Source organism: Musca vetustissima, unplaced genomic scaffold, assembly GCF_032173495.1.
Source record: "Musca vetustissima isolate MV318-11 ecotype Yass unplaced genomic scaffold, APGP_CSIRO_Mvet_v1 utg24870, whole genome shotgun sequence".
In the NCBI taxonomy this organism is placed as follows: Eukaryota; Metazoa; Arthropoda; class Insecta; order Diptera; family Muscidae; genus Musca; species Musca vetustissima.
In genome coordinates, this window is record NW_026881920.1 from 224,152 (window position 1) to 239,424 (window position 15,273).

Here is a 15,273-nt window from a genome sequence, read left to right on the forward strand (position 1 = left end):
TAAACGAACAAACCTTATGTGAAAAATAACAGTTATAAACTTCATATCATTTCAATACTAGGATTCAGTACCTCGATTTAGATAGATAAAACGTCATTTACATTAGAGCTTTTTATCAAGTTAACCTACTCTATGAGGATTTATTTGACATGTATACAATGGAATTAAGAATTGAACCCATTGGGTTAACGAAATCCGGTATAATATAATGCAGGAACCTCCAACCTTAACCTCAAAACTTAACTAACATATGTTAACAGATATAAGATAAATATATTTTAAAAGATTTAAACAACAATATAAACGAAAAAATCAGACGAATAAATACATATTTAACTTTTTACATACATATAAATAGATATTCATTGATTTACACAATACCCTCAACTCATTATGACAATCAGCACGTAAATATAATTTAGATTTTCCCTAATCCACTTTTTTTGTTTGTAATAAAATGCATTCATTGTGTCTTTTTTTTGTTTTGTTTATCAAATTCAATTTCACATTTCAGTAATTTTATATTTGGAATTTCAATTACGACTCGTGTTATTGTCGAGTGAAATATTTCCTTAGAAAGTTACCTTCAAACAGATACAACACATAATATGACTTAACACAATTGACTCTTTTGTCCAGTCCAGTGAAAGAAAGATTCATCCAACAACAACAATAATAATCACTGTTGTTGTTTTCTGCACATCACTCCCTCCCTTACAGGGAGAGATAGGTTGTTTTTCTTGACTTCGATTCAACAACACAAACTTATTTACATGTCAAACATCTATTTAACGGTCTATGATAATTAGAGGAAAAGAGAGACTGTATTTGCAAAACCCCAAGCAAATATGGATGACTATCAAAATAAAGAACATGGCAACAAATTATAATTTCAAGTACAAGTTCAATTGCAATGTAGAGTGGTCCAGTGGTTGTGTCAACATTGTACATTCTTTAATTTTCATTTCAAGTTTATTCCAATTATGTTTCAGAGGCAACGGCGCTTATTTTCAAACACAAATGCCAATTGATATCTACGCTCTCCGACAAAGAGGCTGAAAATTAAACTTCAAACATAAATTGAAGTGAGGCTGCCACATGAAATGTCAATACAACTTGATCATAATTAGAATATTTTTGATTTTGTACCGAAATTAAAACAAAAACCCAGATGATTTGCCAAATCTTATATAATCTACAGAGATTTTAGATTAAACCAGCTGATATTTCCGTTTTACACTCAGATATAAACAATTAAGTTTTAGCTTAAGTTTAGTGTCAATAATTTTGACATTATTTACGTGCTCGTAATGTAAAGTTAACTCAAATAAAAGTACATTTTCATATACGATTTTAAATAGTCTCGATTAACGAAATCCAGAAGTACACACTAATTGTATACACATACCTATGGCACAATGAATAGGTAGTCCATTTAGCGCAGCTGATGTCTTGATTAACTGTCAAAGTGGGTAATTTCTACTTGAATTCGATGTGCAGTGTTGCCAACCATTTGAAATATTATATGGAAATATTTGACAGATAATCGAGACAAAACAAAGGTTTCTGTTTTGATACATCACCTTATTATTGCATCATGCACATACCCATGGCATAATTACAGAAGGTGGTCTCATTTGAAAATTTTATCATGGCAACCCTTTTTAATTTGGAACTCATATATCAATTTTAAATAATATGAAAAATAAATTTCATAAAATTTTATGTTTGTCGATTGGCATATATTCAATAAATTAAAAAATGTATTTTCTAATTCTATTTACCAATTTTTGCCACTGAACACATGATGTGCTTACATTTCGAAGGAGGAAATTTTCATTTAAATTTTGAAAGCTGAATACTGTCAAAGGCAAATTTATGAAAAAAATGGAAACATATGACTGCATGAGACTACCTTGTATAATTGTGCCATGACACATTCCTTTAATAATGATCTAAATGTCGATCAGCTGATTACTACTTTGGGTCAAAATATTTGTTTGCAATTTGAAAATGAAAAGAAAAATTGCAACAATGGAAATGTTTTTGCAATGGTGTGATCGTTGAAAGTAAATAAAATCTCATCTAATCACAATAATTCTTTAAACTATATTTATTAGCTTATTTGCAACTGATTTTCATGGTAGAACCAAGACCAATTAATAAGGTCGTCCAGGGGTCGTCCAGCTGGATATCAGCTGCCTGTTAAGTTTGGTGCCAAAATCCAATATTGTGAATTGACTTCCATTATGAAAACGTAAAAAAAACCAATTTTTTGACATTAGACATGAAGAAAAATAGTTGACTTTCGCTAGCTGGGTGAACTTATTAATAGATCTTGACATTAGCTACGTTCGTGTAAAAAAAAAAAATAGTAAAATTATTACCAAGGTGTATTTAGTAAGGTGTAAGTGACAATCATATGGTTTCAAACTTTTTTCTTTATCGCTTGTAAAGCAAATTGTCAAAAACATTTTCAATATTACATTTCGATTTCAAAAATGGTCTACAAATTTAGGTTTTTTTTAATAATAAACATTCAAGAAAACAACATTCATAGAGGCGGACGGAAAGGAAACCTAGGCTCAGTTATAAACCCGTTCACCGATTGGTCCAGCTACTCATAAAATCGAGCAGATTATGTTAGCCTATATTGGAATCGGTGCTTGTCACAATTCTCGTCTATGGAAAGATTTTATACGGTCAGCACAATTTCCATGATTTAGTCTTTGGCCGGGGATTTATGTCCTTTAATTTTCTTTAAGAAGGCAAGATTTGAAGCCACTCCATAGAAAACATAGATTGTAATCCACAATATAAACAACATCACAAGGAGCTATGGGCTACATGTGGGAAACTTAAAATTAATCGCGACCAGGTCTTAAACTTTATTTTTCACTGACCTAAAACCTCCAATAACCCAAGAATACACAAATTCATTAATTATTATTCAAAGAATAGTTCTTGACAAAAATAAATTAATAATTGTTTTTGTTTATTTTTGTCAAAAAATTATTGTCAGGATGACAATATAATTTCTATAACAGCAATGTTGTTTTTGTAAAATATTTGTTGTTGTATCTGATGCATACACCTTATTAAATACACCTTGATTATTACTGAATGTAAAAACTGGAAGTTGTTTGTTTGATTTTCGTAATATTTTAGCATACAAGCAGAATTTTATGAGTTTTTACTGGAAAAGTTAACAAACGCTAATGTGAAACCATATTACAATAATAGATTTTGACAGGAAAGTGGAAAAACAGATTATTTTCCTGGGTGACCTTATTCATGTTTTCTTCAAGGCCTATAAATAGGGTCATACAGGCAGACATGCTAGCATCAGGTGCCCCTCAAGTTTGCTGCCAAAATCATTATTCTTCAAGTAATAATATTTGTTAACATCACAGTTTTTATTACAAGTGTTTTTTAAGAACACGTTTAGTCTACTAAAGGGCCCCACATACCATAGGGCATGCATGACAGCATTTTAAGTAGTATTGGTAATTTTATGTCAGTTTGAAATCAAAAATGCGTATACGTCACCTTAATCATACTTTGGAATTTACATTTGAGATCGAGTGGATTTCGTAAATCTAAACGCTCTTGATATCATGTCATAAACGATGTGTGAAGATATCAGAAAAATACAGACATTTTTCAACCTCACCCCAAATGTATAATTTAAATATATATTTATTATAAAATTTACGAAGTAAATATTGTAGTACCTTGACATTATACTGGATTTATTAAACCCAATGGGTTTAAATTGTCAATTCTATTATGTCAAATAAATCCTTGCAAAATTTGTAACGTACATAAGTTATAAAAAACGTAAACTAACAAATGGTTTGCCTATCATAAAAATTTACTTGCAATAACCTCTACATGTTTTCCCCATTCCAAATATGCAAAAGACCAAAAATATGAATGTGTTTTCCTGATATTTTGTTTTTGTAATTTTTTACAGTAGCTATTTACATTGCGTGCAACTAATTAAAACGATACTGGACTATTGTTTATAGCCGCTAATTAGACTATATTCCGAAATATTTATATAAATCGTACATACAAATATATGCAATGTACAAATGCAAATTCTGGAAACACACAGACGTGGATTGAACAACAATAACTCTCAATTCAATTACAAAGGCTGTAATTGATAAAAAGGCAGTGAAGGTGGAACGGCAATTCCAACGGTGATGATGATGATCACAATAGTAATGTGGATGTAATATGACGCTGACTGACAACAGTCAAGGCATATATGCAAAATTATATGGCGTCACAGTGACACATTACACGGAAGCACTGATGACACTTATTGACAGCTCAGTGTTTTGTTTTTGTTTCACAAAACCGTTAATAAATGTGGCGCGCAATTAAAATAAGGGCAGCTAATAAAAATCGCATTCTTATGGAGGCCTGCCACAACTGAAAAAAACTAATGAAATGCCTTTCTAATTTACATAATTAATGATTGATTTTTTCTCAATAAATCACAGAGTTGTAGAAGATGTCTGTGAGAATGTGAAGAGAGTGAGAACGAAGGCAGTGGCGACAATGGCGGAGACCACAAAAAAATAAATTTGTCAGTGAACATTTAAAACAGTTGCACGTAATACGTGTAATACGGTTTTTGTTGCTATAGTTCACATGACACGAGATGGAATATATATATTTTGAATTTTATGTTATATGTATGTGTGGGAACTATTACAAAAATCGGGAAGTGCCTGTACCTTTTGTAATTCCCCTTTTTATGTCAAAAGAATCTTTATGTATTAAAAGGCATTTACTTAGACCTTTTTGCAGGGTTAATCTACTTTATGAGGATTTATTTGACAAATAGGCTATGGAATTGACAATTGAAACCCACTGGGTTAACGAAATCCGGTTAAATGTAAACGTACTATTATTGAATGATAAAGTTATACAGGAAGACTAGCTGTCTCTTAAGTTTTTTTTGTCAAAATTTATTATTATGATTATAATCCAGTGGATTATAATTGGCGTATAAGCTATGAATTGACATTTGAGATTGAGTGCATTTCGTAAATATAAATGTACTTAGGGTAAATCTTGAGCTATTTATAAGGTCATCCAGGGAGACCAGCTTGATTGCCACTCAAGTTTGCGGTCAAAATCTATTATTGTGAATTGGTTTCCATTATGAAAACGGAAACAAAGTTTAAATTTTTGACATTAGACTTGAGAAAAAACAGCTGATTTGGGTGACCTTATTAATAGATCTTGGGGGAATTATTTGGTCTGTTCCAGTATTTTTTTAATAGTAAAGCAGTAAAAGAGAACCATTTCAAAATCGCTCTCAGAGTACAAAATAATTTGTAATAATTCGGGAACGCAAATATAGTAAATTTGCCAAAATTAGACGACAGTACTTCAAAATCAACATAACAGCCAATCAGAAGTAGGCATTTCTGTTTACCATTTTTATTCGGCCAAATTTCTTGGGTAAAAAGTTTTGTGCTCTCTTAAATTTGATTCAATGTTTTAGCAGTTTTGTGGGTTCAGGAACGGGTTCCGATTAAAAAGTAGCAAAACTTGTAAAATTAGTAGATTCTTTTAGGTTCTGGAACGGAACTATTATTATGACAAAGTTGCATTTTCGGAGGAATAAAGGGTTATGTAATTTGGACTGTACACATAAATTAAATCAATTCACATTGGTTGTCGCTAAATGCTACTTAACTCATAAAGCTCCAAAGTTTTTCAAAAACAAAAAAAAAATGTTTTAGGGTTTATATCTCATTTCGTTAGTAATAATAGTACGTTTACATTGTACCGGATTTCGTTAACCCAGTGGGTTTAAATTGTCAATTCCATCGTACATATTTCAAATAAAGCCTCATGAAGTAGCTTAACCCGGTAAAACGTTCTAATGTAAATGCCATTTAAGGTCAGATATGTTCAGACCTGATTATTGACAAAAGAAAAATCCATGAGATTTAAATTGTTATGCGTTAAAATAATAAATATTTAAAGCAGCAGTGAGCAAAATAGGCCCCATGGGCTGTCGGAGTGTGTCAAATTTCTGAAACACACAATTATAAAAAAGAAACGTTTGAAAATAAAAAAGTATTTTCAAAATCATTAACAAGCATATTTGGATTGAATACAAAATGTCTGGCCTTAAAATTTGAAATGAAATTTTATTACAATATTTCTCAGTTTAATGACAGAGAAACAGAGAGTTTTTACTATTATTTTCGATATCATAATGCATGGTACAATTATAAAAGGTAACAGCAAGTCCCAGCTGATTTGATTCCAACGTAATACTAGTGTCAATATGAATTTGACAAATTACCCAACAGGAAAATTGGGAACGCATAGAATTTGTAATTGTTCATTATTAAATGTGCTCCCGTATTCAACATACTCAATCTGCCTGCTGGGAAAGTTTGAGGAAGCAAATCTTTCTTCAAGGAACAACTCGCTATTCCCTGCATTTTCATATGTGTTACACATATATATGGCTGTGGCTCAATTATAGGAAAGATGTGGAAGCGAAAGAAATATAAATTTGATATATTTTCATTCATGTTTTTCAATTTTTATTTTGAGGATTCGAAAATATTTCATTTTCAAAATAAAAATAATTTGATGATAATTTGTTTGTTTACATTTTTCTGTCAAATGAGTTGACACTAGTAGAACTTACAACAACAAATTTCCATGTGGTTGTTGTATCGTTTTTTGTACAACAACACTTGTTGTTACCTTCTATTATTATACCATGATCATAATGGAAAAAAATAGTAGATTCTTGCAGAACGGGAACAGAACAAGAAATTTTTAAATTTTGAAAACAAATACAATCACAAAAATTGTATGTATTAGTGATTTAAAGGCAAATGTGTACAGTACGATCCAAATTAATAAAACTGTTTTGTTATTCAAATTTTACATTAACATTATTTTTAAATTTTGTGAAAAATATACTAACAAATAATTTGAAGTTAGTTGTTTTCAATATTGCATTTGTTTTCCTTGATATTTAACTTTTATTTTTCAAAAATATTGTACTGCATATCTCGAATGCAAAAATTTAGTGACGTTAAATTCTGTTCATATTCTATTTATGCTACTTGCATTAAATCTGTTCACAAAAAGTAGTTATAGGGCAAATAAGAAAGTTCGGGGCTAAGAAGGTTAATATTATTTTGAATTCTTATATATAGAACTTTCAGGGGACATTGCCATGGGGAATATTTTCCCTACTGAATAATCGTAGCAACGTAAACATTTATTTTTACGATATTCTAAAAAAATCAAGCCAAAAGGGTCGTCATTTATAAAGATGTTTGACTGTATTATAAGATTTAACGAACCATAGCATTTGCGAAATCGTATATTTGTATTTGCATTGCCAATATATTGAAATGAATCTGCGAACACACAATGTTACCCTGACCAAAATTGTGTGCCTGTTTGAAATTAAAATACAGTTGGTTGATAATTAATGCTAATCACATCATTCCAGACATCCATCCATTCATTGTTTACCACCCACTACAACAAGGCGTATGCGCATAGTCATAACGTCATCATTGTCATAAAAAAATGTATTCCTTACTTAGTCATAGACCGCTTATTTATATTTTTCAATATTTCATTTTTTTCTTTCGTCTGTCTGTCTTACCATCAACAGATGCCACTTTTGACGGCCCACCATTGCCAGCCGATGTCTGTTTGTCGCCAAAATCTCTGTTGCGTTTGGTCGTCGATCATGATGATTTGCATAAACGTAAACTACAACTGTACAAAACGTATTCCTCGTCCTCCGAAAAAGTTGAGACGAATCATCAGGATCATGATCTGGAGGAAGAATTCAATCATTATGTCAATTATGTGAAATTAACGCCCCTGACATTTATGAAATTATGCCCAGCCCTATTGGCCCAAATCGATCAACAAGTTTGCATGCAACCGGCACCATTAAGACACATAGAGGACTCCAATGAAATGATATGGAATGGTGAGTAAATCACTTTTATAAATGTTATAGTCCCTTATCTAACTCATAATATTTTGTTTAAATATTACAGCTTGGATTTATGCCAGCGCTTCGATATTCATACTCTCAGCTTGTGGGTTGTTGGGAATACTTTTGGTTCCCCTCATGAAGACCGTAGCCTATCAAGAAATACTCAACTTTTTGATTGCCGTCGCCGTTGGTACTCTCTCCGGAGATGCACTAATGCATCTTTTGCCACATGCTTTAGTTAACGAACATGCTGCACCCACGTCTGAGTCTCACGGTCACGATCATGAGGAACAAGACCATGAAGCATCATCACATTCCCATGATACGACGGCTGTATGGATATGTGCTTGTGCCTTTTTCACAGCAGTATTTATGTATGTTATCGAGAATCTCTTGCCTCTATTGAGAGGCAATACTAATGAAGGATCGCATGGTCATGGACATGGACACAGCCATAATCATCACCATCATCACAGTCATAATCATAAACACTCAAACAATAACAACAGCAAAGAAATATTAGCTACTACTAACTGCACAGTATCGGAGAATAATGTGGAAGCTCCAGTGTCAGAAACAAAAGATGTCCGGGAATTGAATGTGATGTTAAATGAAACCAAGCTGGATGAAAAGAAACCATCAAGACCACTTACACCGGTGGCGTTCATGGTTATTATCGGTGATGGTTTACACAATTTAACCGATGGCTTAGCTATAGGTGCTGCATTTGCCTCGGCGCCGGTTACTGGTTTAGCAACTGCTTTTGCGGTACTTTGTCATGAACTACCTCATGAATTGGGAGATTTTGCACTACTTCTTCAAACTGGCGTTTCAATACGGAGGGCAATTTACCTGAACATTGTCAGCTCGGTCTTAAGCTTTGTTGGTATGGCCATTGGCCTTTTAATAGCTGGCCTGCATAGCAGCATGACACAATGGATATATGCAGGAACTGCTGGATCATTCCTATACATAGCTTTGGCAGATCTAGTACCAGCAATGGCAGCCGAAAGCAAAGATAAGTTAAAAACCTCGCTGATACAAGTCATCGGTGTATTGGTGGGTGGTTTCATAATGCTGGCCATAGCCATCAATGAAGATCAATTAGAACAACTCTTTAAATAGTAATAGAAATATTTCAAAAGGGAATTACTTTAGCAAAGTTAAGCCTATTGCCAAGTGCCAAGTATTAAATATATAAATATTTGTAAATCTCGTTAGTTGTTTAAGTTAGTTGTGTATTTGTGTAGCATTAAGTTTTACGAATTTCTAACAGTAAATCTATTTAAATTAATAAAAAAATGAAAAACATTTATTTTAATAGTTTTTTATTACATATTATTTTCTTTTTCAATTGGAGGCTAAAGTATTTTTTACAACAAAACAAAAATACTAACTTAGATATAATAAAAACAATTTACGCCATTTGGGATACATGGGATAGTTCTTCAAATGGTTCGTTGGGTTGGCGAGCTGGGTTCTGTAAATAAAATAAAAACCAATTCATTAATAGCACATACATATTTTTATAGATTAGTTGACTTTTTATAAATAAAATAATTTCAAGATAAATAAGTTCATATCCCAAAATATATCGACAAATTAGTCTGTATGTGTTACTTTCTTTTAAAAACCATAAGAATGTTGTTAGGCCACGACAAATTGAGGTTTTCTCCGTTCTAGTAAAATGGAATAAATGGATTTGAAATGAAAACATAAATCTAAAAAGCTTTTCAATAATCGTTTGAGAGCAATATGTGTACAGTACTAATTTGTGATTATGTACCTCCAAATTGTTTAACCCTTTTGTGGACTCATATGTAATTTTTTGTAGTTTAGGGGCCGCTCTATATGTGCATGCATTTTCTTATGTAAATTAAATAAATCAGCTGTGTTGGTTCTTAGGCAAATGAAAATAAATTGCTGATAGAAAATAACTCGAAGAAAGTCTTGATTTAGATTAGGCGAGTTTACTTGCGGCAATTCTTATCGTTCTCTTTTGAACTTGCTTCATGCGTCTATACAAGGCAATTCGGTTAAAAAAAAATTATTTGTTTCAAATAGTTTTTCACATTTAAATAAATATAAAATGTAAAAAAATACGAAATACACAAAACGAATTGCCAGAAAATTGTCGGTACGAGCAATTTTTTCCATTTCTATTCCCCTTGCCCCTCTCTCCTACAAACAAAGACTTGCCGCAAGTAAACTCGCCTAATCTAAATCAAGACAAATGAAGTTAAATTTTTGAAAGGGAAAAATTAAACAAATAACAAAATGTATGTAATAGTCCTACCTAAAATTCAACTACCTCGTTTGACGTTTTTCACCACAAAAGTAGAACACATGTATTTATATGAATGTTATGCCATGTTCTGACGGGCATTCGAACAACGTAGTTCGCTCTCAGAATTACGTACATGAATTAACCCGTTCATACAACACTATTCTTAATTAATGTCAGTAGAGTTTTTTTTATTTCAAACTTTTGTTTCTTGTTTTACACAAAAATGTTAACATATTTGCGTGAATCACATATGGATCTAAATAGAAAAAATAATTCTCTTTCTCCTGACTATAGTATGAACCTATATCTATTTACTTTTAATTCATGTTTTCCATTTTTTCTGAAAATATTGTTGCTATGAATAATTTTTTATATTTTCTCAATTCAAATGTGACATATAAAAAATTGGAGAATTTTTGTTTGGGTTTCCCCACATTTGTTTCTCGTTTTGTACGCCAATTAGAAAAAAAGGGAAGGAAAGGCATATTGCATTATGTAGATTACAAAATTTACTTCCTTTTGCATATATAAAAACTAGACAATTTGTTACTTTTCATTCATCATTTTCAATTTTACTGAAAAAGTTTGAAAATTTAATAAATATTTTCAAACTGTCAAAATTAATTTATTTTCGATAAATACTCTCAATTGTTAGGGATGGGACAAAATTCTTGGTTATTCAGAGAGTGATTCGAATTGAACAACGTACAAAAGTCGGTGTTCGCTCAGAAAATTGTGTATGGGGAACTATGTAATTACTTCATAATTAGGGGTCGAACAACGAATGAGAGAGCGAACGACGCTCGTCTGTACATGGCATTACCGAAATACGTCGAAGTACGAATTTTCAAAGTTGAAAAAAATCAACTATGATAGAACGTATTTTTGCTTTTCCATTTGTTGAAAAAAAAAAAAAACATAAAGTAAATATGAATTTTTCAATAAGAATATGAAATAATTGGACACATTTCATAATTTTTCAAGTTTATTTCTCGATTTTGTTTAGATCGCTAAGAGACGTATTTGAGCAATACGGCCGTACAAAATATTTCGCCATAGTGGGGAAGTTGAATATTTTTGTACGCCTCGTTGGTAACGTTGTAAAGAAGAAATTTTGACATGCATACAAAAATGTCGTATGTACAAACTGACAGCGCATAAGACATTGATGACTAGTGTGTCAAAGCCTTAAATACATATATATTTTTTCTATTACATATAATAGGGCCTGTATCTAAAAAATTCAAAATTTTGTGCTTTTCAATATAGTTGAGGGCAAAATGTATACAGTACCAATATATGTATACAGTCCACATGATTTAAATCGTTTCGTATTCGAATTGTACCCTCAGAATTATTATCGTATCCTGTATGATCGATATTGCATTGATTTTCTGGGGGGGGGGGGGACTAAAACCTGAGATGGGGAGTACAACCACCTGTATGTAATGGTTGTACTCCCCATTCTTACATACGGCTGCCTTGTATGGTGGCAAGGGGTCAATAAGTATACACTGCTGGCCAAAATGAGTACTGTACAGCGATCGGCGTCGATCGGGAAACGGATGCCAGGAAGTCGCTGAACTTTGGCCATGCTACTATCCTAAACACAACGTCAGTTTGTAAACCTTCTAGAGAGAAGTGCTCACATCAGTGACTATAGACTAGAGTAGAGTTTCCTATTAGGGAATCCTGGACAAGTGGCTCCTTACCTCTGGCCGATCTGTCGATATTTACAGAGGGGTCGAAGATGGTGTAGGAGTTTACTGCAAGGACTAGCCATCTACTACTCATACAAACTTAACAATCTTTGTAGCGTTTTCGGTCAGAAATCCTAGCAATCACGAAAGCGGCTGAGATAGTCAAAACATTTTTTGTCGATAACATAGGACCGGTGACTATATATGTAGATAGTAAGGCGGGCATTAAGGTTCCAGGACACAGTAAATAGAAGGGAATGAGATAGCCGATGAGCTTGCTCAATCTACCGATTGAGAGATCTATACAACCTCCTAATGGCTACTTTATTGACAAAATCCGTATGAGCTATTTTGAGGTGGTTAATGCAGAATTTCAAAAACCATCTGGCCTGAATTCTTTCGTCGTATAACTTCTTCGCTGCTGTAGTAAGAGCAGGATAAAAATAATTGTGGGGATCATAACAGGTCACTGCAGTATTAGATCTCTCACTTCCAAATGGGATATTAACCCTTTGTGGCCCGAATTGTTACCCGTGACAACAGGACTATTTTCTGTGCGCAGATTTAATGTAACTATCCTAAATAGGATATGAAAAAAATTTGACGTCGTTACATCCGTGCAAATTCAATATCGACAAAAAATTCACTTTTAATTATTCTTTAGGTTCTTTTTACAAGACTCAACAACAATTTAGAGGGTACAATACGTATATTTCGAATACGAAGCGATTTAAATATTTTGGGCTGTATAGACAATTTTGTACTGTACATATTTTTGCTCTCATCTATGTATTAAAGAGTATAACTTGACCAACAATTTGAATTTTTTAGATTTTTCTTTTGATATGTGTCGTTCATAATCAGTTCTTAACATATGTAAAAATATACATTTACTTGCGCGTATTTAATATAAGGTCTTTTGTTGCTATGGGCAACATTGGGCCATAAAAGATTAACGATGTGGATTATTGCCGTCTATGTGAGGTAGATGATGGATAAAGAGCTGGAAACAATTGAACATTTACTCTGTAGGTGCCTAGCGCAAATTAGCAGAAGACACCGACTGTTTGGTAAATATGAAATTTATAATCTAGCATTATTCTCAGGGATAGATCTCAGGCAAGCCCTTAGCTTTCTTAAAACTCTGAAAAGCCTACAATAAATTGTTTTACATACTGTTTCCACTTTGCTTTAATACTTTCTTTTCAGGTACTCAGGATGACCACAATGGTCATATGTCTCTAAGTGAACGGCTGTTAAAGACAACTCAGAAAACAGTTCTCTGGTCAGGATTAAATCTCTTCGTATTCGGAATAATTTTCAAATTTTGTAAAAAAAAAACCCAAAGAACAATTTAAACTATTTTCCCCGATACCCATTTCAAATTAATAGAATGAAAGCTCTAAGCAGGAGTAGCCCTCCCCCACAATAATTTGAAACGGGAACCTATTCTTGTATTGTACAAACTATTTCTGTATAAACTATAAAAGCATTCAACGATTTTACAAACTAAAATAATTTTACTTACCAATTTTTTTGCTCTCTCCTCCAATGTTCCATACGCTACATGATTTAGAACAAAACCTGAGGGAAGTGCAACTCCTTGTACTCTGTAGATGGCATCTTTATCGCCTTCATCGGCTAGTTTGTGTGCAGCTGCAATAGTACATTTTCCCAAGAAGCGCGAAGAAGCAATCATAGGTCCTCGTGAAATATCAATATGTGTTCCCAATCTATAGACCACAACACGTCCTTGATTTTGACTTGAAATACTTGGTAATTGTTCACGTTTGTAATGGGAATCCTTGAACATTTCAAGAGCCAGCTCATTATTGATTTCCAGTCGTTCAAATTTGATATCCTTTGCTGCTAATTTAATCATTTCCGCTGACAATGCACGCAGTTCAGGTTTGCTGGGCTCCCATGTTCTAGAGCCAAGAACAATGTCATGCACAAAACTGCCGGATTTTACTAACAAATATATGCCGATTAAAATTATAAGAAATCAGAATATCCGAATACATACTATTAGGTCCTGGAAAGCTGTGCAATTGTAAGTTTGCTTCCTCTTTGAATGCATTTTGTAAAGCAGCTCCCAGCATAAAACTACATGAACGCCAAAATGCTCTACAAAAAAATAGGAATTAAAAACATGTTCTTGGATGTTATCGGTGATTGACTTGCTTGTTGACAACATGTGGATCAGCCACGGTAAAATTCAACAGCTGCAGGGTGCAATTATCCGGCAAAGGCCTATGCATATCCCAAGCTACATTACCATCTATCAAGGCCAGGGCGGAACGTTTGCAGTGTCCTTCGCTTAAATGTTGAGCACAATTATAGGGAGTCGATAGATCACGATTCATGATCAGAGTGACATCCTGTGGCAGGCCCAAGTAGCGCACTTCGATCTTTTCAATACGACCTACACGTTCCCGTTGCCTTTTTTGTTCTTCAGTGAAAAGTTCATTACGTCTCTCGATAACTGAATTGGAAAATTGTCCTGGAAAATTTGAAAATACAACTTGAAATTCAATACAGCAGGTTATTCCGAACCGGCGAGGTGCGTGACATACGTAAATTGTTGAATTTCTGCCATTTGGTTACCGAATTCCACAAAGCTGGTGTAATTTGTCGAACGCCTGACATTATTTAATAAATATTGATCGCCTGTGCTATTATTTTAATTGATATTTTAGCGTGCAAATAATTGAAGTTTAAAAGCACGCAGAATATTCAGAATATTATAAAACAGACGAATTGAAATTAGGGATATGTAACTCGACTTTATACTTTATGTCCAGCTGATAGCTGCAGTGAGGCTCCATAATTTATAATCTAATCTGATATTTACACAAGGCAATCTAGAGAAGACAGTAGCAAATACGGGAACCTTTTTGTACGGGAAAGGTCGTATTTACACCAAATATGTTTTATGATAAATCATTAATCGTTTCCTTTGTATTTATGTCAAATAAATGACAATTTCCGTCAAACCAATTCCATTGTATATAAGTAAAAAATTCCCATAAAGAAGATTCAAACGTCATATCGGTATTATCCTAGATTTAATATTAAAAAATATGAAAACACACTAGTTAATTTTTGTATATGGTTTCTGGCAAGCACAAACTTGTACTTTCTCCTACTAAATGCTATTCATAAATCCAGTGTATTTTATTTGACATATCCACTATGGATTAGACATTTTAAGTAGAGTAAAAGGTCATGTACATAGGAACGTTTTGCAGGGTTAACCTAATTTA

General features: G+C 32.9%; 2 protein-coding genes across 2 annotated transcripts in view; one reads left to right on the forward strand and one right to left on the reverse strand.

The window, feature by feature from the left end:
- Positions 1-9,329, forward strand: part of LOC133328002 (zinc transporter foi) — a 41,116-nt gene extending 31,787 nt beyond the window's left edge. Inside the window, exons 3-4 of the mRNA XM_061536551.1 lie at positions 7,685-8,011; positions 8,082-9,329. Coding sequence (XP_061392535.1) covers positions 7,685-8,011; positions 8,082-9,145 — 1,391 coding nt within the window. The 3' untranslated portion in view covers positions 9,146-9,329. The remainder of the gene's footprint in view (positions 1-7,684; positions 8,012-8,081) is intronic.
- A 49-nt stretch (positions 9,330-9,378) lies between these two features.
- LOC133328003 (large ribosomal subunit protein mL39) lies at positions 9,379-14,656 on the reverse strand. The gene is made up of 5 exons (XM_061536552.1): positions 14,584-14,656; positions 14,192-14,510; positions 14,034-14,134; positions 13,536-13,978; positions 9,379-9,500 (listed from the first exon to the last, which is right to left on the reverse strand). The coding sequence occupies exons 1-5, from the start codon at positions 14,654-14,656 to the stop codon at positions 9,438-9,440; spliced, it is 999 nt and encodes a 332-aa protein (XP_061392536.1). The 3' UTR covers positions 9,379-9,437.
- Between the last annotated feature and the right edge of the window lie 617 nt (positions 14,657-15,273).

Coding starts and splice junctions, on each gene's coding strand:
- LOC133328003 (XM_061536552.1), bottom strand. CDS start 14,656: ATGTCAGGCGTTCGACAAATTACACCAGCTTTGTGGAATTCGGTAACC. Junction 13,979..14,033: donor CAGCTTTCCAGGACCTAATA/GTATGTATTCGG, acceptor TATATTTGTTAG/TAAAATCCGGCAGTTTTGTG. Junction 9,501..13,535: donor AGGAGAGAGCAAAAAAATTG/GTAAGTAAAATT, acceptor TTTTATTTACAG/AACCCAGCTCGCCAACCCAA.